Source organism: Pseudomyrmex gracilis, unplaced genomic scaffold (genome assembly GCF_002006095.1).
Source record: "Pseudomyrmex gracilis isolate BER0280 unplaced genomic scaffold, ASM200609v1 scaffold_1755, whole genome shotgun sequence".
NCBI classification, from domain to species: Eukaryota; Metazoa; Arthropoda; class Insecta; order Hymenoptera; family Formicidae; genus Pseudomyrmex; species Pseudomyrmex gracilis.
The window spans coordinates 8,027-23,130 of NW_018022339.1; the positions used below are offsets into that span (position 1 = coordinate 8,027).

At 35.5% G+C, this 15,104-nt stretch overlaps 2 protein-coding genes across 2 annotated transcripts; one reads left to right on the top strand and one right to left on the bottom strand.

The window, feature by feature from the left end:
• The first annotated feature begins 1,674 nt into the window (after positions 1-1,674).
• On the top strand, positions 1,675-10,850 carry LOC109862413 (protein 5NUC-like). The gene is made up of 7 exons (XM_020442465.1): positions 1,675-2,094; positions 8,182-8,781; positions 8,965-9,129; positions 9,652-9,747; positions 9,820-9,990; positions 10,315-10,504; positions 10,636-10,850. Exons 1-7 carry the CDS (start codon positions 1,675-1,677, stop codon positions 10,848-10,850), a joined length of 1,857 nt encoding a protein of 618 aa, XP_020298054.1.
• A 682-nt stretch (positions 10,851-11,532) lies between these two features.
• Positions 11,533-14,362, bottom strand: LOC109862414 (SET and MYND domain-containing protein 4-like). The gene is made up of 4 exons (XM_020442466.1): positions 14,302-14,362; positions 12,102-12,541; positions 11,891-12,031; positions 11,533-11,796 (listed from the first exon to the last, which is right to left on the bottom strand). Exons 1-4 carry the CDS (start codon positions 14,360-14,362, stop codon positions 11,533-11,535), a joined length of 906 nt encoding a protein of 301 aa, XP_020298055.1.
• Positions 14,363-15,104: the final 742 nt, after the last annotated feature.

Sequence of the window (15,104 nt, forward strand, 5' to 3'; positions counted from 1 at the left end):
GTCGAATCGTACGGTGTCGAATAATTTGGTGTCGAATAAATCTGTGTCGAATCGAGCGGTGTCGAATCGTACTGTGGTCAATAGAGTGTCACCCATTCAGATTATATTAGATTTATGTTACATCTTCTCAGACATCCTTAGTGATATTCTTATCTGAGCAGATCTAATATANATATGAAGTATACTGATAAATAAGTGTACGATCAACAGGTTTGGTTACATGTTTACTATGCCACATGATTGTGAAGTGACAGACGATTGTACTTTTCAAATATATACAAATTCGAATGATACATACACTGTTAAAATTGAAACTGTAATGTAGTACCTTTGTACTTTCCGAATAAATATGAATTTGTAAGGTACAAACTGAGAAATGTCAGAAAGTGTACAATCAACAGGTTTGCCTATATGTTTATTATACCAAAGAATTGTGAAATGCCAAACAATTGCACTTCTCAAATATATACGACTTTGATTAGTACATACACTGTTGAAACAGAAAGTGTAATGTATAACGTTTGTACCTTCTAAATAAAGATGTTTTTCTAAGGTACAAATTGTGAAATGTCAGAAAGAGTACAATCAACAGGTTTGCTTACATGTTTAGTACGCCAAAAGATTGTGAAATGACTGATAATTGTACTTTTCAAATATAAACAAATTTGAATGGTACATACACTGTTGAAACAAAAATTGTAATGTATAACGTTTGTACCTTCCAAATTAGGATGTTTTTGTAAGGTACAAACTGTTAGATTTCAGAAAATGTACGATCAACAGATTTGGTTACATGTTTACTATGCCACATGATTGTGAAATGACAGACGATTGTACTTCTCAAATATATACAAATTCGAATGGTACATACACTGTTGAAACAGAAACTGTAATGTAGTACGTTTGTACGTTCCAAATAAGTATGAATTTGTAAGGTACAAACTATTAGATTTTAGAAAGTGTACGATCACCAAGTTTGCTTACATGTTTATTATGCCAAAGAATTGTGAAATGACAGACGATTGTAGTTTTCAAATATAAACAAATTTGAATGGTACATACACTGTTGAAACAGAAATTGTAATGTACAACGTTTGTACCTTTCAAATTAGGATGTTTTTGTAAGGTACAAACTGTTAGATTTCAGAAAATGTACGATCAACAGATTTGGTTACATGTTTACTATGCCACATGATTGTGAAATGACAGACGATTGTACTTCTCAAATATATACAAATTTGAATGGTACATACACTGTTGAAACAGAAACTGTAATTTAGTACGTTTGTACGTTCTAAATAAGTATGAATTTGTAAGGTACAACCTGTTAGATTTCAGAAAGTGTACGATCAACAAATTTGCTTACATGTTTATTATGCCAAAGAATTGTGAAATGACAGACGATTGTACTTTTCAAATGTATACAAATTTGAATGATACATACATTGTTGAAAACGAAACTGTAATGAAGAACGTTTGTACGTTCCAAATAAGTATAAATTTGTAAGGTACAAACTGTTAGATTTCAGAAAGTTTACAATCAACAGGTTTGCTTACATGTTTATTATGCTAAAGAATTGTAAAATGACAGACGATTGTACTTTTCAAATATATACGAATTTGAATGGTACATACATTGTTGAAACAGAAACTGTAAATAGAATTTTAAAGACAATGATAATAGCGTTCCTTGACAGAGATCATCGCGAGTGGGATCTCCACTTGCGAGACTTTTGCTTTGCCTACAATACTGCACTTCATACGTCCACTGGTGCGTCACCAGCTTTCTTGAATTTGGGTCGAGAATTGTTGCCGATACGTTCCCTGAGGAATCGTCTAGCGAATGTCGAGGAGGTTGCCGAACAACCCCCGGCGAAATGGAAAGAGCGCATCACTCAGTTGTCCGCGTTAAAAGACTGGGTGACGGAAAATCTCGAAAAAGCTTATCGGAAGCAGTCCGAAGCATATAATTTGCGTCATCGAGATGTGTCATATAGCGTCGGTGATTTAGTATGGAAAAGAAATCGCATCTTGTCCTCCGCGACACAAAATATTGCCGCAAAGTTAGCACCTAAATATCAGGGGCCACACCGCGTAAGTAAAAAAGTATCATCCGTGGTATATGAAGGTAAGCTTGGATAACGAAGCAATGGGTCGAGTACATGTGAAGGACCTTAAACCTTATTACGAAGCCAACGAATAACCCTTGCCGTTTTTCTTTTATCCGTATCATATATATGAGTTTTTTTTTGTTTGTCTGTTATTCGCTTGCCGACACGTTAAATAGTAGTTTTCTTTTTGTGTATTCTTTTGTAATAACCATATTGTTAATCCCACAGTATTAATCGTACAGTATTATTCAGTATTATTCACAGTACCTATTGTAAGGAAAATAAATAAAGATGGTTGCCAAAGTGGGTGTGTTGTTTCTTTTATTTGTTTTTGTTTGCGTACTCTCCGTTCATAGAAGGTGGAGGTGGTGATAGTTCGGTGACGCCGTCACCGTGACGGAGAAAATAGAGAGGCGACCGTGCCAGACGAGGGGTGAGCAGAGGATACAGTACCGTGGCCGTAAGGCCCAAAGGTCTTCGGTAAGTCACGAGAGGGTCGGACTATTGGTTATTTTATGGCTAATTTCTGGTGTGCGAAGAGAATCAGCGACCGAGTCGCCGTTTCGTCTCCTCGGTCCTCCTCGGGTTGGGGGGAGTTGTGACGTGACACTTTTCGTGTTTGTCACAAGGATACGTTCCGGCCGGCACAGGAGGCGGTGAGCTCGCGTCTTCCACTATTTTAGGGAGAGCAGCTCGTTAGGGTATGTAGCGCAGGCAAATGCGCTTATGTTGTGGAGGCGCTTGGCGCCTAAGTCGAGCGAGGCGGAACCCGTTGGTTCTCGAATTGTATTAATATTTTATTGTATTAAAACTTTTACAGCGTTTTTCCCTTTGTAAGGATATCGCCACGATGCGACATCCGTATTAATTATAGTGCAAGCCACTTCGCGGTTATCATAGTCGGTAGGTACAACGTAGAGAGAGAGAGAGAGCGACACGCTGTATGTGAGCGTCGACCGGTAAGCAGGAAAAGGAGAGAAGGTGAAGATAGCGAGAACTTCAGGGGCGTACGACACTCAGAGCATTGAATAAGCGGAAAGATGTTGGCGAAGGGCTCAAAGAAGGAAGAAGCGCACTCCGAACTCCAAACAACCGGAGTCGGAGCTTCCGAGGGAGCAATCAGCCTCGAATATGCCGCGAGATGAGCTCCAGCAAGCTTACCCCGAAATATAATGGCAGCAAAATGAGGATGATACGGCCAGGAAAGGGCCCGAGCTATCACTGTGCCGAGGAATGCGCGGCCGCTGTCAATCTTGACGCCAAAAATGACAGCTTCTGATTGGCTCCGATGCGAAGCGCGAAGAGTCGCGCTTAGCTAAGCGGAGCGATTGCGGAACGAGAAAGTTCATTGTTGCGATTACCTCTGGACTCGCGGGTTCACCGTCAAGTATCGCGAAGTGCCGACAGTGAGTGCCGGAAGACCCCGTGGAGGAACCGTGAAGGCTGGCCAGAGTGACTGTCAGGTGACGAGGAGGTCGACAAACGTAAATGTCTGCTCTTCTCTCTCGCACACGATATTTTTTGCGGTTTTACACGATATCATTGGAGAATCGAGTCTCGTCGATTACGCGGCGAGCTCGATCTCTCACGATACTATTGTTCTTTTCTTTTGGTGCCGAAATATACGTCGCTATCATTAATTTGCGTCGGTGATAATTCTTTGCCGCTGCTCTCGCCTCCCTGTAAAGTCGCAACAAGTCGGGCTTTGTATTAGCTCGTTATTCGGTAGCGTTACATGTTTGCGTTTTTTTTTGTGTTTTCGTGCCGTATTATATTCGTGCATGTACCGCGCTTACCGTCGGACTAAATAAGAACCGTTGCCGGAAAATTGGCTCTAATGTACCGTGTTCGTATTTCGCTTTATCTTCAGTCCGAGTGAGATCGTTTAAGAATATCAAAATTATAACGGAGATTCGCACGTGGTTCCGAATTGCGGATATTTCGTTGCCGCTGAATAAATATTGTCCGCTACGCCAGTCGCCTGTGTGCGCGCGGGACTGGACAACTCATTTGCCGTGTCAACTCCTTACGGCTAGATCCCCGGGACAATTCTACTTTCTTGCGGGGAAGCTATTGTCTAGCGTACCGCTCCCAGGGCCACGCGCGCCCGGACAATTCTTGTGCCGCGACGATAATCTATTGCCCGCCGTATCGTCTGTCGTGTGCTCACGCTAGCGCATTCCGGCGTGTTAACTTCATCTCGCGAGCGTCTTTGTTACATTATCTTGACTTAGATTCATTACCGCCTCACATATAATAACGACTTGGCGATACACGGCGTAACGCACGGGAAACTTTGTGAATGGAGTTATTTTTGAATGCTGCCGGTCCGAAGACGCGGGAATTAAATGCCGAATACTCTGTGTGTACTTTTTTTTTCTTTTTTTGTTGGCGAGTGACAATAAACTGTTATCTCTATTTTTTTCTATATATTGTCGAGTGCATTATTTTGAGAGTACTACCTTACACTAAGTTTTTCTACCTTATTTAATACCGCCTCCTGAGCCCACGCCTCTCCGTAATTATATAAGTTAATTAAACTGAGCTGCCAAGTAAGATTAGTATTGCCGTCACGCCTGATTGTTTCACACCTATGTGGCGTATGAGAGATTGACGAATTCGGCGTGGATTCACGCCTGGCGCCCAACTAAGAAGTACGTGAGTGAGATTCAATTTTCTTTTATCATTTTGGTGTCGAAAAATTTCTTATCTGTTTGTGAAATCGGCGTGCCGAAGGTGCGCCGCACCTTCGCCTAAACACCCGAGTGCGGGGTGCGCGTTGCAATATATATGTTTACATGTAAATTTACACGTGAGTTTTTGAATGGAGATTTCAATTCTGAAAATTCACATAGAATGCTATTATTGCATCTCATACGTGAGAGACCCCGAATACCCCCCCAAATTAATTTTTAAAATATTGCGAAAATCCTCCTGACCGAAGAGTTTTTTTTGCAATATTTTAAAAATTAATTTGGAGGAGCATATATAGAGGATTCTATATATCCGACATTTACATGTAAAAATAATAAATGTCTTTAAATCTTAGTATGTCTGGCATTCTACATATCCGACATTAACATCAGAAAATAATTAATGTGTAGAATCTTAGTCTGTCTGGCATTCTATATCCGACATCGATATTGAAAAACAGATGCGAAAAAAAATGTGGTGGAATAGGGCTACTGGCGAAGGTCCACGTAAAAAAACCTAACGCGCTATTATAAGTGGCACCTCATGGGTAGTGCGGAAGACCACTTCTTCATAATATTACTTAACATCATTGCAAAACATAAAACTTACATATTATAAAATTGTTGCGAAAATGTTTCATATTGTTACATGACAGATCTCTGTAGCAAAGTTGATTGAATATTTTAGGTTCATTTTCTATAGGAAAATGCATGACATTTTATGTATTTCAAAAAAGTACATTATTGTCTATTGATTCCACAAATAGCGATATCACCAACACAAAAATCTCGATGTGTGAGATGAGCGAGAAACGTAGAACGTCGCGCGTCCACGTGTCCACAGTAAACACATTGAAGCCTTTCATTTTTGCAACCGATCGACGTTATGATCTATTATGAATATACTTATATATTGGACAATTTGAAAGGAAGGAAATTGAAAACCCATATTAAATATCATAAAACATTAAACTTCAATGTTTTTATTTAATCTTTGTCGGAACAAAGCCAATCTTTACACACAATTTTTATTTTAAAGACGTAGGGGAAGAGTGGCATGAAAGAGCCAGTTTTAGTAAAGGGCTAAAAAAACGATGTAAAAAATAATCAAGCATAATGTTTCTTACATCAATTTGTTGTTTATTTAATCAAGTATACAATGCAATAAAAAAGAAGACCAAAAACAACACGATTAGTAGACATATGTCCATTTAAAAAAAAACAAAAATTTGGCTCTTTCATAACATATGGGCATTGAAANAGCCATCGAATGTTATGAAAGAGCCGCCTTCTTATAACAAGAATCTTTAACTGTTTATAAACAAAATAATAAACAAACTATTAATAGACATTAATACAATTGTTAACAAAACATTAATATAATTGTTAACAAACAATTGTTAACCAAAATGCTAAAACTAGTTTCATAACAATCTCTTCAAAATTAACAAAACCATCAACTAAATTTATATATTTTTTACTTAAATCTAAGTAACTCTTCCTTTATTAGTCAAACTTTCAAAACAACTTTTTAAAATTACAATTGAGAAAAAAAACTTCATTTCTTAGGTATCTTTAGAAGCAATTTTGACAAAAATAATTTTAGCATCTCTTTTATCCCACACGTTCTATATGTCCAATCAGAATAAAGTTTACACTGAAATCATATTTGCTTACTCTTTTTATAACGTTTATAGTGCACACTATACAATTATTATAATTATTTTCTTTTTCTAGTTTCCTTTTTTTTTTTTTTTTGATAATATTTCATCAGAATCTGAAAACAAATCATCGTTACATTCACTGTCAGAGCTAGATGTTTTATTAAAAAGATTTTTTGATTGTTTGGTAGCCGGCTCTTTCATCACACTATAGTCCGGCTCTTTCAAAACTTTTCCTCCTAAAAATTATAATCTCAAAATACACTATCAAATTAAGGCTATGAATGAGAAATATTTACATACTTAGGAGACTAAATACATATATAAAATCGTGATATAATCATTTTTGTATTATTTCTTTACACAAAAATGTTAAAAAACAAAGAAATAAAACCCAAAAATTTACTTTTCAATGACAAAATCTTTAATACGATGCACCGACGCTATTTATTTTTAATAATCTGTCAAATGTTTGTGGATGACACACGTCTAGTGTTGCTATATAAAAATTAAAACTTCTGTGAAATTCGTTCAGAAACCGCCGAATAATTGAAAATGGCTCTTTCAAAACCTAGCTCTTTCATGCCACTTTTCCCCTACAATACGGACAATACGAAATATACGTTTCTGGACGCGTATTTCATTTTATCACGATTCGAATTTTGTGGTATTAATTAATATCTCGAACTTACTTTTTCAAAACAACGTAACAAAAACATATGTTGCGCGTGTACTTGGCGCCTTTTTTTGAAAAAAGTAAGTTTGTTTCAGATTAAGGGCCGGTTGTTCCACCTTCAGATAAAATATTGGGTAATTTATCTAATATTTAAAACTTTGATTTGCGTTGTTCTACGTGTCAAATGCAGCCTTGTAGCTGCTAAAATACGTTCGGAAGTGAGTATTGAGATATTTTAGCAACTTCAAAGCTGCGTTCGACACGTAGAACAAAAAATCTGTAAATCAGAATTTTAATCATTAGATAAATGACCGGATATTTTATCTGAAGGTGGAACAACCGGCCCTAAATAAATTTCACAACATTCACGAAATAAAATTAGATATAGTTTTGTTATATAAGGTAAATGTCCCAGTAACTGAACATGTTCTGATATCCGGACAATAATGCAAATTGCATTTATTTTGTATCTTAATTTTTAACGTAATTAAAAACAAAAAATTGCTATTATAAAGTATTTATTAACATGAATTGAAATAATGATAAAATAATATTGAAAATTGTTAGTTATAAACGCACTTTTAAATTATTTGCTGGGATTTGCACATTTTCGTATTTTTATTAAAATAAATACGCTTAACGTAATTTCAGAAAGTTAATGGTTTCAGTTTTCAGTAATTGAGTGTATCAAAATAAAAAAAATATATAAACGCTCGCAGTAATAAATACGTACAAATAAATAGAAAGGTCAAATAATAACGAGCAACGACCAGATGTTGATGGTGTAAAAGTGATATATATAAATAAACAAAAATTTTAAATACTAGTGAAACGTTTCTAATCTTACTAGAGTCTTTATCAGTCACAAAAAAATATAATATAAAAAAAGTGTATCAACTTGTTATAAAACAAAAATTGTTTAATTTTATGGAACTTTTACACATTAAACCAGCGGATATGTTGCTGCTATTTTTTAAACGTTCGGATCCTAGAACATTTGTCTTATTATACATATATTGCATTTTTCTGAATTCTAACAGAGTTTAGGCAATCATGAGTTTGACGACGGCGTCGCCGGTTTAATACCATTTATACAAAATGCAACATTTCCCATCGTAACGGCGAATCTGGATCTCAGCGAGCAGCCCGATCTGGCCGCGACGAATCTGAAGAACAGTACGGTTCTTGAGGTGAACGGCAGAAAGATCGGTGTAATCGGCTACCTGACGCCAGAAACGAAGATCCCGTCGAGCACCGAAAACGTGATCTTCATGGACGAAGTAGAAGCTATTCGGAAGGAAGTGACGAAACTGCGAGAACAAGGCGTCGACATTCTCATCGCTCTCGGACACTCCGGTTTCGAAACGGACAAGAAGATCGCCAAGGAGGTCGAAGAGATCGATCTAGTGATCGGCGGTCACACTAATATCTTTCTGTATCGTGGTCAACAGCCCGATGTCGAGATGCCGAAAGGTTTTTACCCTACCGAGGTGATACAGAAGAACGGGAGAAAAGTCTACGTCGTTCAGGCGTACGCGTACACCAAGTATTTGGGTAATTTTTCTGCGAGTTTCGACGTTAAAGGAGAAATCGCGCATATTGAGGGGAATCCGATTTTTGTCGACTCCAGTGTGATGGAGGTACATAATTTTTAATCAACAATTACGTACATTATATATATGTTTTTCTCTTCTACGTATACAAGTGGATATATTGTAATTATACCAATATTAATATAATTGTAATAATATTATATTTTATAATAATATAATTATACTAATTATATCACGTTTATTTATTTTTTCGTGTTATTTTTTCCGCAGGTGGAAGATGTTTGGGAAATGATACGCTCCATGAGAAAACTCATTGACGATCTGGAACACAAGGTGATCGGAAAGACGCGAGTGTTTCTCGACGGAGATAGCAAAAATTGCAGACGGCGCGAATGCAATATGGGAAATTTGATCTGTGATGCTCTAATTGATTATGTAAGATTTTCTCAGTCGGCGAAATGTATATATATCTCACTTTGAGAAAACATTTTCTTATTATGTTTTGTCAGTATTGCAATACATATTTGTATTCTTAGAAGAAAATGATGAAAGTGTATTGATACCGTGTGTATTGTTTGCTTGTAGTACATTGTGGAACATTTGAACGAGAACGGGTGCAGAGATGCCAGATTCTGAACACTTGGTAGCATGCGGTAGCATGGAAGGGATGCGCACACAACCTCAGATCCAGAGATGCCAGTTCGTGGACTTAGTAAGCATTCAGCATCAAGTGGAGGGGATACGCACACAGGCGACAACCGTGTCCGTGTGCGCTCGGCGCTTCGGCCAATGGTTGACCAACCACACGGACACGGCTGTCGCCTGTGTGCGTATCCCCTCCACTTGATGCTGAATGCTTACTAAGTCCACGAACTGGCATCTCTGCTCAGATCGTGTACGTGTGCGCTCGAGCTGCGGGCGCGATGCCGCTGCTACCGCATGCTACCAAGTGTTCAGAATCTGGCATCTCTGAACGGGTGGACGGATGTTGCCATCGCGATACAGAACAGCGGCAGCATCAGATCGTCCATTACAAGAGCGAGAAACGATGAAGTATAATTAATATATATGAATTCAAAGTTTATTTCTTCAAGCACATTCTTGTCATAATCATATCGCTTACAGGTAACTCGAGGTGATATCATAAGCGTTTTGCCTTTCGGAAATGTCGTCGTTAAAGCCTCTATGACAGGAGAGCAGATACTCTCGATGTTAGAATGGAGTGTTCATAATCTCAACGACACAACTTCCACCGGAAATTTGTTTGGCGCTTACTTGCAATACTCAGGACTGCAGGTAAATTGTTAAACAATAAATCGAATAAATTTGTATTCAGTTAAACAAAAAATTACGCATCCTGTTTTTTCTCCGATAATTATTAATTATTATAACAATTAAAAATTATTTAACAGGGTGCGTAATGTTTTGTTTAAGTGAATACAAATTTATTTGATCTATTATATGACGACTTATTATATAATAATTATTATATAATTATTATAATGAGTTTTGACATGATTTTTACTCCGCCGTTTCTTACACGAAACTGATAGTTTTTAATTGCTTCAATTTGCTTTGCATGTTTTTTTTTATACCGTTTCATTAAAAACAAACTTCCAGGTGGTCTATAACATAAATCAACCACCGAACTCGAGAGTAGTTTCCATTCAAGTTCGATGCGCCGCTTGTCGAGTACCGACATACAGCGAGCTTCAAAAGAATGCCACCTACACTATTCTCTTCAACGATTTTCTTGCAAAGGGAGGAGATGGTTTTCACATGCTGGAAGACCTCGAGACAACGTCTTTCGGTATGTTTACACGATTATCAAATATTTATTTTTTGCAGTTTATTAAATTTATTTTTTAATACGATTGTTTTATTTTATACGTATTTTATTATCTTTCGACCAATATTTATGATGATATCAAATTTAAACAGGTGTCACAACAGCGGATGTATTGGAACATTATTTCAAACGGCATAGTCCGGTGTATCCAGGTGTAGAGTGGCGGATTACGTACATAGACACAGAAAAAAAAAACATCTCCATAGAAAATCTTAACACTCGTAATTTAGGAACAACTTATCCGCCGACTGTTGCAATGACTCTCTTTCATCTCTCTCCCATTATCGTTTGGTTAGTGATAATGTAATAAGAAAATATTACCAACTTATGTACAACTTATAATTAAATCACAAGTCTTCTAATAAAGACTACATACTTTTTTGAGTGATGTAACTACCATTATTACTTATTAGCAGTTACTATTTTTTTATTTTATTTTATTTTATTTGCATATCATTATAAATAGAAGTAAAATGAAAGGAAATTAAAAAAATGATACATACAAAAATTTAACGTTACAGCGATTTCATAGTATTCTATATTGTCCATAGTCGTTTTACTATTTTTTTTTTTAATACAAATACAATACTTCAAAACCACAGTACATTGTTAAAATATTACACTTAGTAAATATAACATTTTTCGATGTGTAAACGTGTGCGTGTATTGGGGGTGGGAGTGGGTGTGTGTGGATGGGTGTAGGTGTGGGTGGGTGTGTGTGTGTGTGTGTGTGTATTATATATATATTTCCTTAAACAATACTTTTAGATAATATCTTTTACACAAAACTTTTTTAGATATATTAACCAGAAAAATATAAATCTCTTTCAAAGAATCTCGATAAGATAGCTTCTTACGTTAAAATCACACATTGTAGAAACAAATACTACAAAAACAAAACTTCTTAATCTTTTCTTATTTCATGCATCCCACTCACATAGAATGCTTTATACTTCGTCAGTCAAAAAATGTAATAAAATATTTCTCTTTTACTTTTCGCTTTTCCACAATTTTGGTATTTCAAATCTATTTGCAATCAAGTTGTACACCCGCGTTAATGTTGCAATGACGTTGAACATCTCAAGACAAAGCATCGGCGCGCATTCGTGTAGTACTTGCACCATCATTAGTAAATCTTCAATGATGTAAGGTTTGTCCTGTACTGTATCCTCCGCTGTTATAAAGATATATGTATTTAACTTGCGTAACGCTTTTTGTATCTTAACCTTGTCTGCCGTTTTTTTCACTAAAATCTGTGCCAAAAATGAAACGTTAGATGATCGTTATCATCAAACAATTCTTTAGTTCTAACAATCATATTAAGCAAACTCTGATTCTTTCATTTACATTGTATGACTGTAGTTCGTGACATAATAAAGGCCAGTTTTCCTGGCACGGTATGCAATCACAGGTAAAATAATACCCTTCGAGCTTCTTTTGTCTGGCTTCTCGGTCGTAGATTGCATAATGCGCATAGGTATTTAAAAGCTGTAATAAGATAAACGTTACCATAACTATACTGTAAACAACAACTGTGTCACGAGGCAATATACTACACCTGCTCGCCCTTTTTAATGGGATATATGACGTGCATCACTGCGTGCTTAGCTCTCGAACATATTTGTATATTTGGATTGCAGCTATGATTAAACAAGCTGAAAAATGGCATAGCAGCCACACCATAGCTTAAGTAATTCAAACCTTGCATTTCTTGAAAAATGCAGAAATTGTTAAGAAAGATCTGCATGTGTCTCATAATAAGACCACCGATAAACGTAACGTCCTTGTTTTTCGCCAACAATTTGAAATCTTCAGGTAGTTTAGTGCCAAACATCGCAGTGCGTGTCGCTAAAAGGTATAACAAAAGAGCTGTAGCTACAGATATTTCGAACAGTTCGATGCACATTCGTTTTTCTGTGTTTGTTACAAGACTGTATATGCTGATGTATCGATCACTATGCATCTTCCCATCGTGAGAAAAGCCTTTTGTTCGAGGATCTGAAACAATATCGATCACAATAAAATAAGTATAAATCACGTGTATATGTACATGTGTATGTTTTTGTACAGAGGAGTGTACTATATCGTGCCGCGTCAGGGACAGAATTTCTCGGAAATCAAGAGGCACGGTCGTGCCTCGCGCCAAGTTCACGCGCAACGAAGTGGCGCTCGAACTGCGCGAGCACGCTGTGTCTTATTTACACGAGAATAAAGTTTTTCAGTGGAGGGGAGATGTCTAATCAGCAATTTTTCAATAACAACTGAACCGATCGATTTCTTTTTAGTCTCGTTCGATTCGCGTTAAAAAACTAAAGAAAAAAGTATTCTTGTGTTTTTTTTGTCTGTGCCTTCTATTCAAAGATATGGAAGGATATTTGTTTTCTTGATAAAAATTTATTTTGTTCGGTTCGTCCGGACGTCGTCTCCCTCCAATATATATATGACAAAGTGTGCATGTTCGTAGTTTCATTTTTTGGACTTGCTCCTTCTAAAATTCCATTTTCTTTCTATTTGTGTTACAGGAACTGTGATTATGTCATAGGTAGTTGCCTTTGATATAATAAATATTCCTAGTCTTTCTGAAGGACATGGCATAGTAAAAAGAGATCTTGGGTTTAAGAATCGTTGCACTCGAAAATATAATACGTTTTCTTTTTCAAATACATCCAAAATAAAGATCACAGAATTATGAAGTAAAGCACATTTGTCGACATCGTTTATTGCAATTGTGAAGCTTTTATATTGAAAATATGAAATTTTTTTATTGCTTGTGTAAACAACAATTGGATATTTAACTATAGAACACTGCTTAATTGGTTGTCTTAATTCCTCAAAGATACGATTAGTCAATTCCTGCAAAGGTTTTCCAGATTGATGCAATTTTTTTTTAATTTTTTGCATATAATTTTCGTATTTGAAACAACTGAAATTATCTAAACAACCAAAAGTTTTGACATCATTTGCTAAATGCAACAAATTATGAACATTATGCGACAAGTATTTCTCACCATAAATAGTCCCGTAATTTGAAACAAACCATAATAATAATGACTTTGCATAGGAATTAAATGTCATACATAATTGCGGATCAGCCAGTATCCTTATCGCAACACTAAGAGCGAGGAAATGATTATAACAAGTGGAAGATAATTTTGATTTCATTGTGATCATTTCAGTATACAATAAAAATTGTCGGAATTCTGTAGCTTTCCAATTATCTACATCATGTATACTTCGAGGTTTTCTTGAAAATTCAGATGGAATGTAATGCCTAATTGCAATCAAGTGTTGCGAAACTGAATCAATATCTTCTGTTAATAATCTAATATTTTTATTTCCCCTAAGCCACAATTGCAACAAACGTTTCATTACACCTAAGCACACAAGATGCATATAATCTAATGGTATTTGTGAAATCATTCCAATTGAAAGATTCTCTAATATAGAATTTCCTGTATGGTATTCAATTTGAATTCGATTTTTAAAAGAATCATTTGTACGTAAAATATTGTTTATTTCAGGAAAAATTACTCTATTTTGAACAAAATCGCCTTCTTGTATACATTTTGAACACGAAAAATATCCCGTATGGCCTTTTGTGTATGTAATGAATGATTTTGCTGGAGCATCACATAATATAGCGTTAATACTGACTGAATATTTATTATTACAAACAGTAATGTTATTTCTAGAGAAGAATATAAATTCATTTACAAAATTGGTTAGAAATTCATTAGCGCTATTCGGTTTACTCATACCGTGATATATTCCAAGTATAAATGGTGATGTATAAACATCAATTCCTTCGATAGATGCCATTATGGGCCAGAATTGGCTACTAGAACTTTTCGCAATTGGTAAACCATCAATATTTACATTTATCTTAATTTCATTGGTTTTAATAAATTTAGAATATATTCTTATAGATCGCTCTAGACCAGACGTAAGTCCAAAATGTGCATAATGACCATCACCCATGCATTTAATTTTTGCAGATACGTTTCTTGGTGTATGAACTAAAGTTCTAACATCATTAGGTAATTCTGCATGACCATATTTTCTTAGAATTCGAAGTAACTCATTAGCACTGTTATGAGGAATATTATGTTCAATAATAAAAGTTTGTAAATCTACTCCTAAACTTTGTTCATTATTATAAGAAGATATATCTATTAATGGAGACATGTTATGCTTTGTTTCAAGAATATGCTCTTCAGTGTTTTCCAATTCATTGTTATTATATTGCAATTCTACTAATAATTCATTTTCCTTATTTATATCTGCAACTAATAAATTACTTGTACATATGCTATGACTTTTGACGGAAGTATTAGCCGTTTCTTCAATTATATTAGATGATATATTTGATATGATGGAATCAAAATATTTATTATTTTGTAATTTTTGAAGAATTTGATTTCTTCGTCTTTTTGACAAAAATTTAATATCTTTTGGCATGATGGACATACACTGCACATGAAAATAATACAAATATAAAAATAAATGTCTATAGTAACTGTCTGTAGTATCAAAGATAAAAACGTTTAAGAAATTCAGATTT

What these genes read in the sequence shown, in the direction of transcription:
- LOC109862413 (XM_020442465.1), top strand. Translation starts at nt 1,675, where the DNA reads ATGATAATAGCGTTCCTTGACAGAGATCATCGCGAGTGGGATCTCCAC. An exon ending in CAAGAGCGAGAAACGATGAA is followed by an intron (nt 9,748 to 9,819) that starts GTATAATTAATA and finishes TATCGCTTACAG; the next exon opens with GTAACTCGAGGTGATATCAT. An exon ending in CCTCGAGACAACGTCTTTCG is followed by an intron (nt 10,505 to 10,635) that starts GTATGTTTACAC and finishes AAATTTAAACAG; the next exon opens with GTGTCACAACAGCGGATGTA.
- LOC109862414 (XM_020442466.1), bottom strand. Translation starts at nt 14,362, where the DNA reads ATGGCATCTATCGAAGGAATTGATGTTTATACATCACCATTTATACTT. An exon ending in CCATTAAAAAGGGCGAGCAG is followed by an intron (nt 12,032 to 12,101) that starts GTGTAGTATATT and finishes ATCTTATTACAG; the next exon opens with CTTTTAAATACCTATGCGCA. An exon ending in ACGAACTACAGTCATACAAT is followed by an intron (nt 11,797 to 11,890) that starts GTAAATGAAAGA and finishes TTTTTGGCACAG; the next exon opens with ATTTTAGTGAAAAAAACGGC.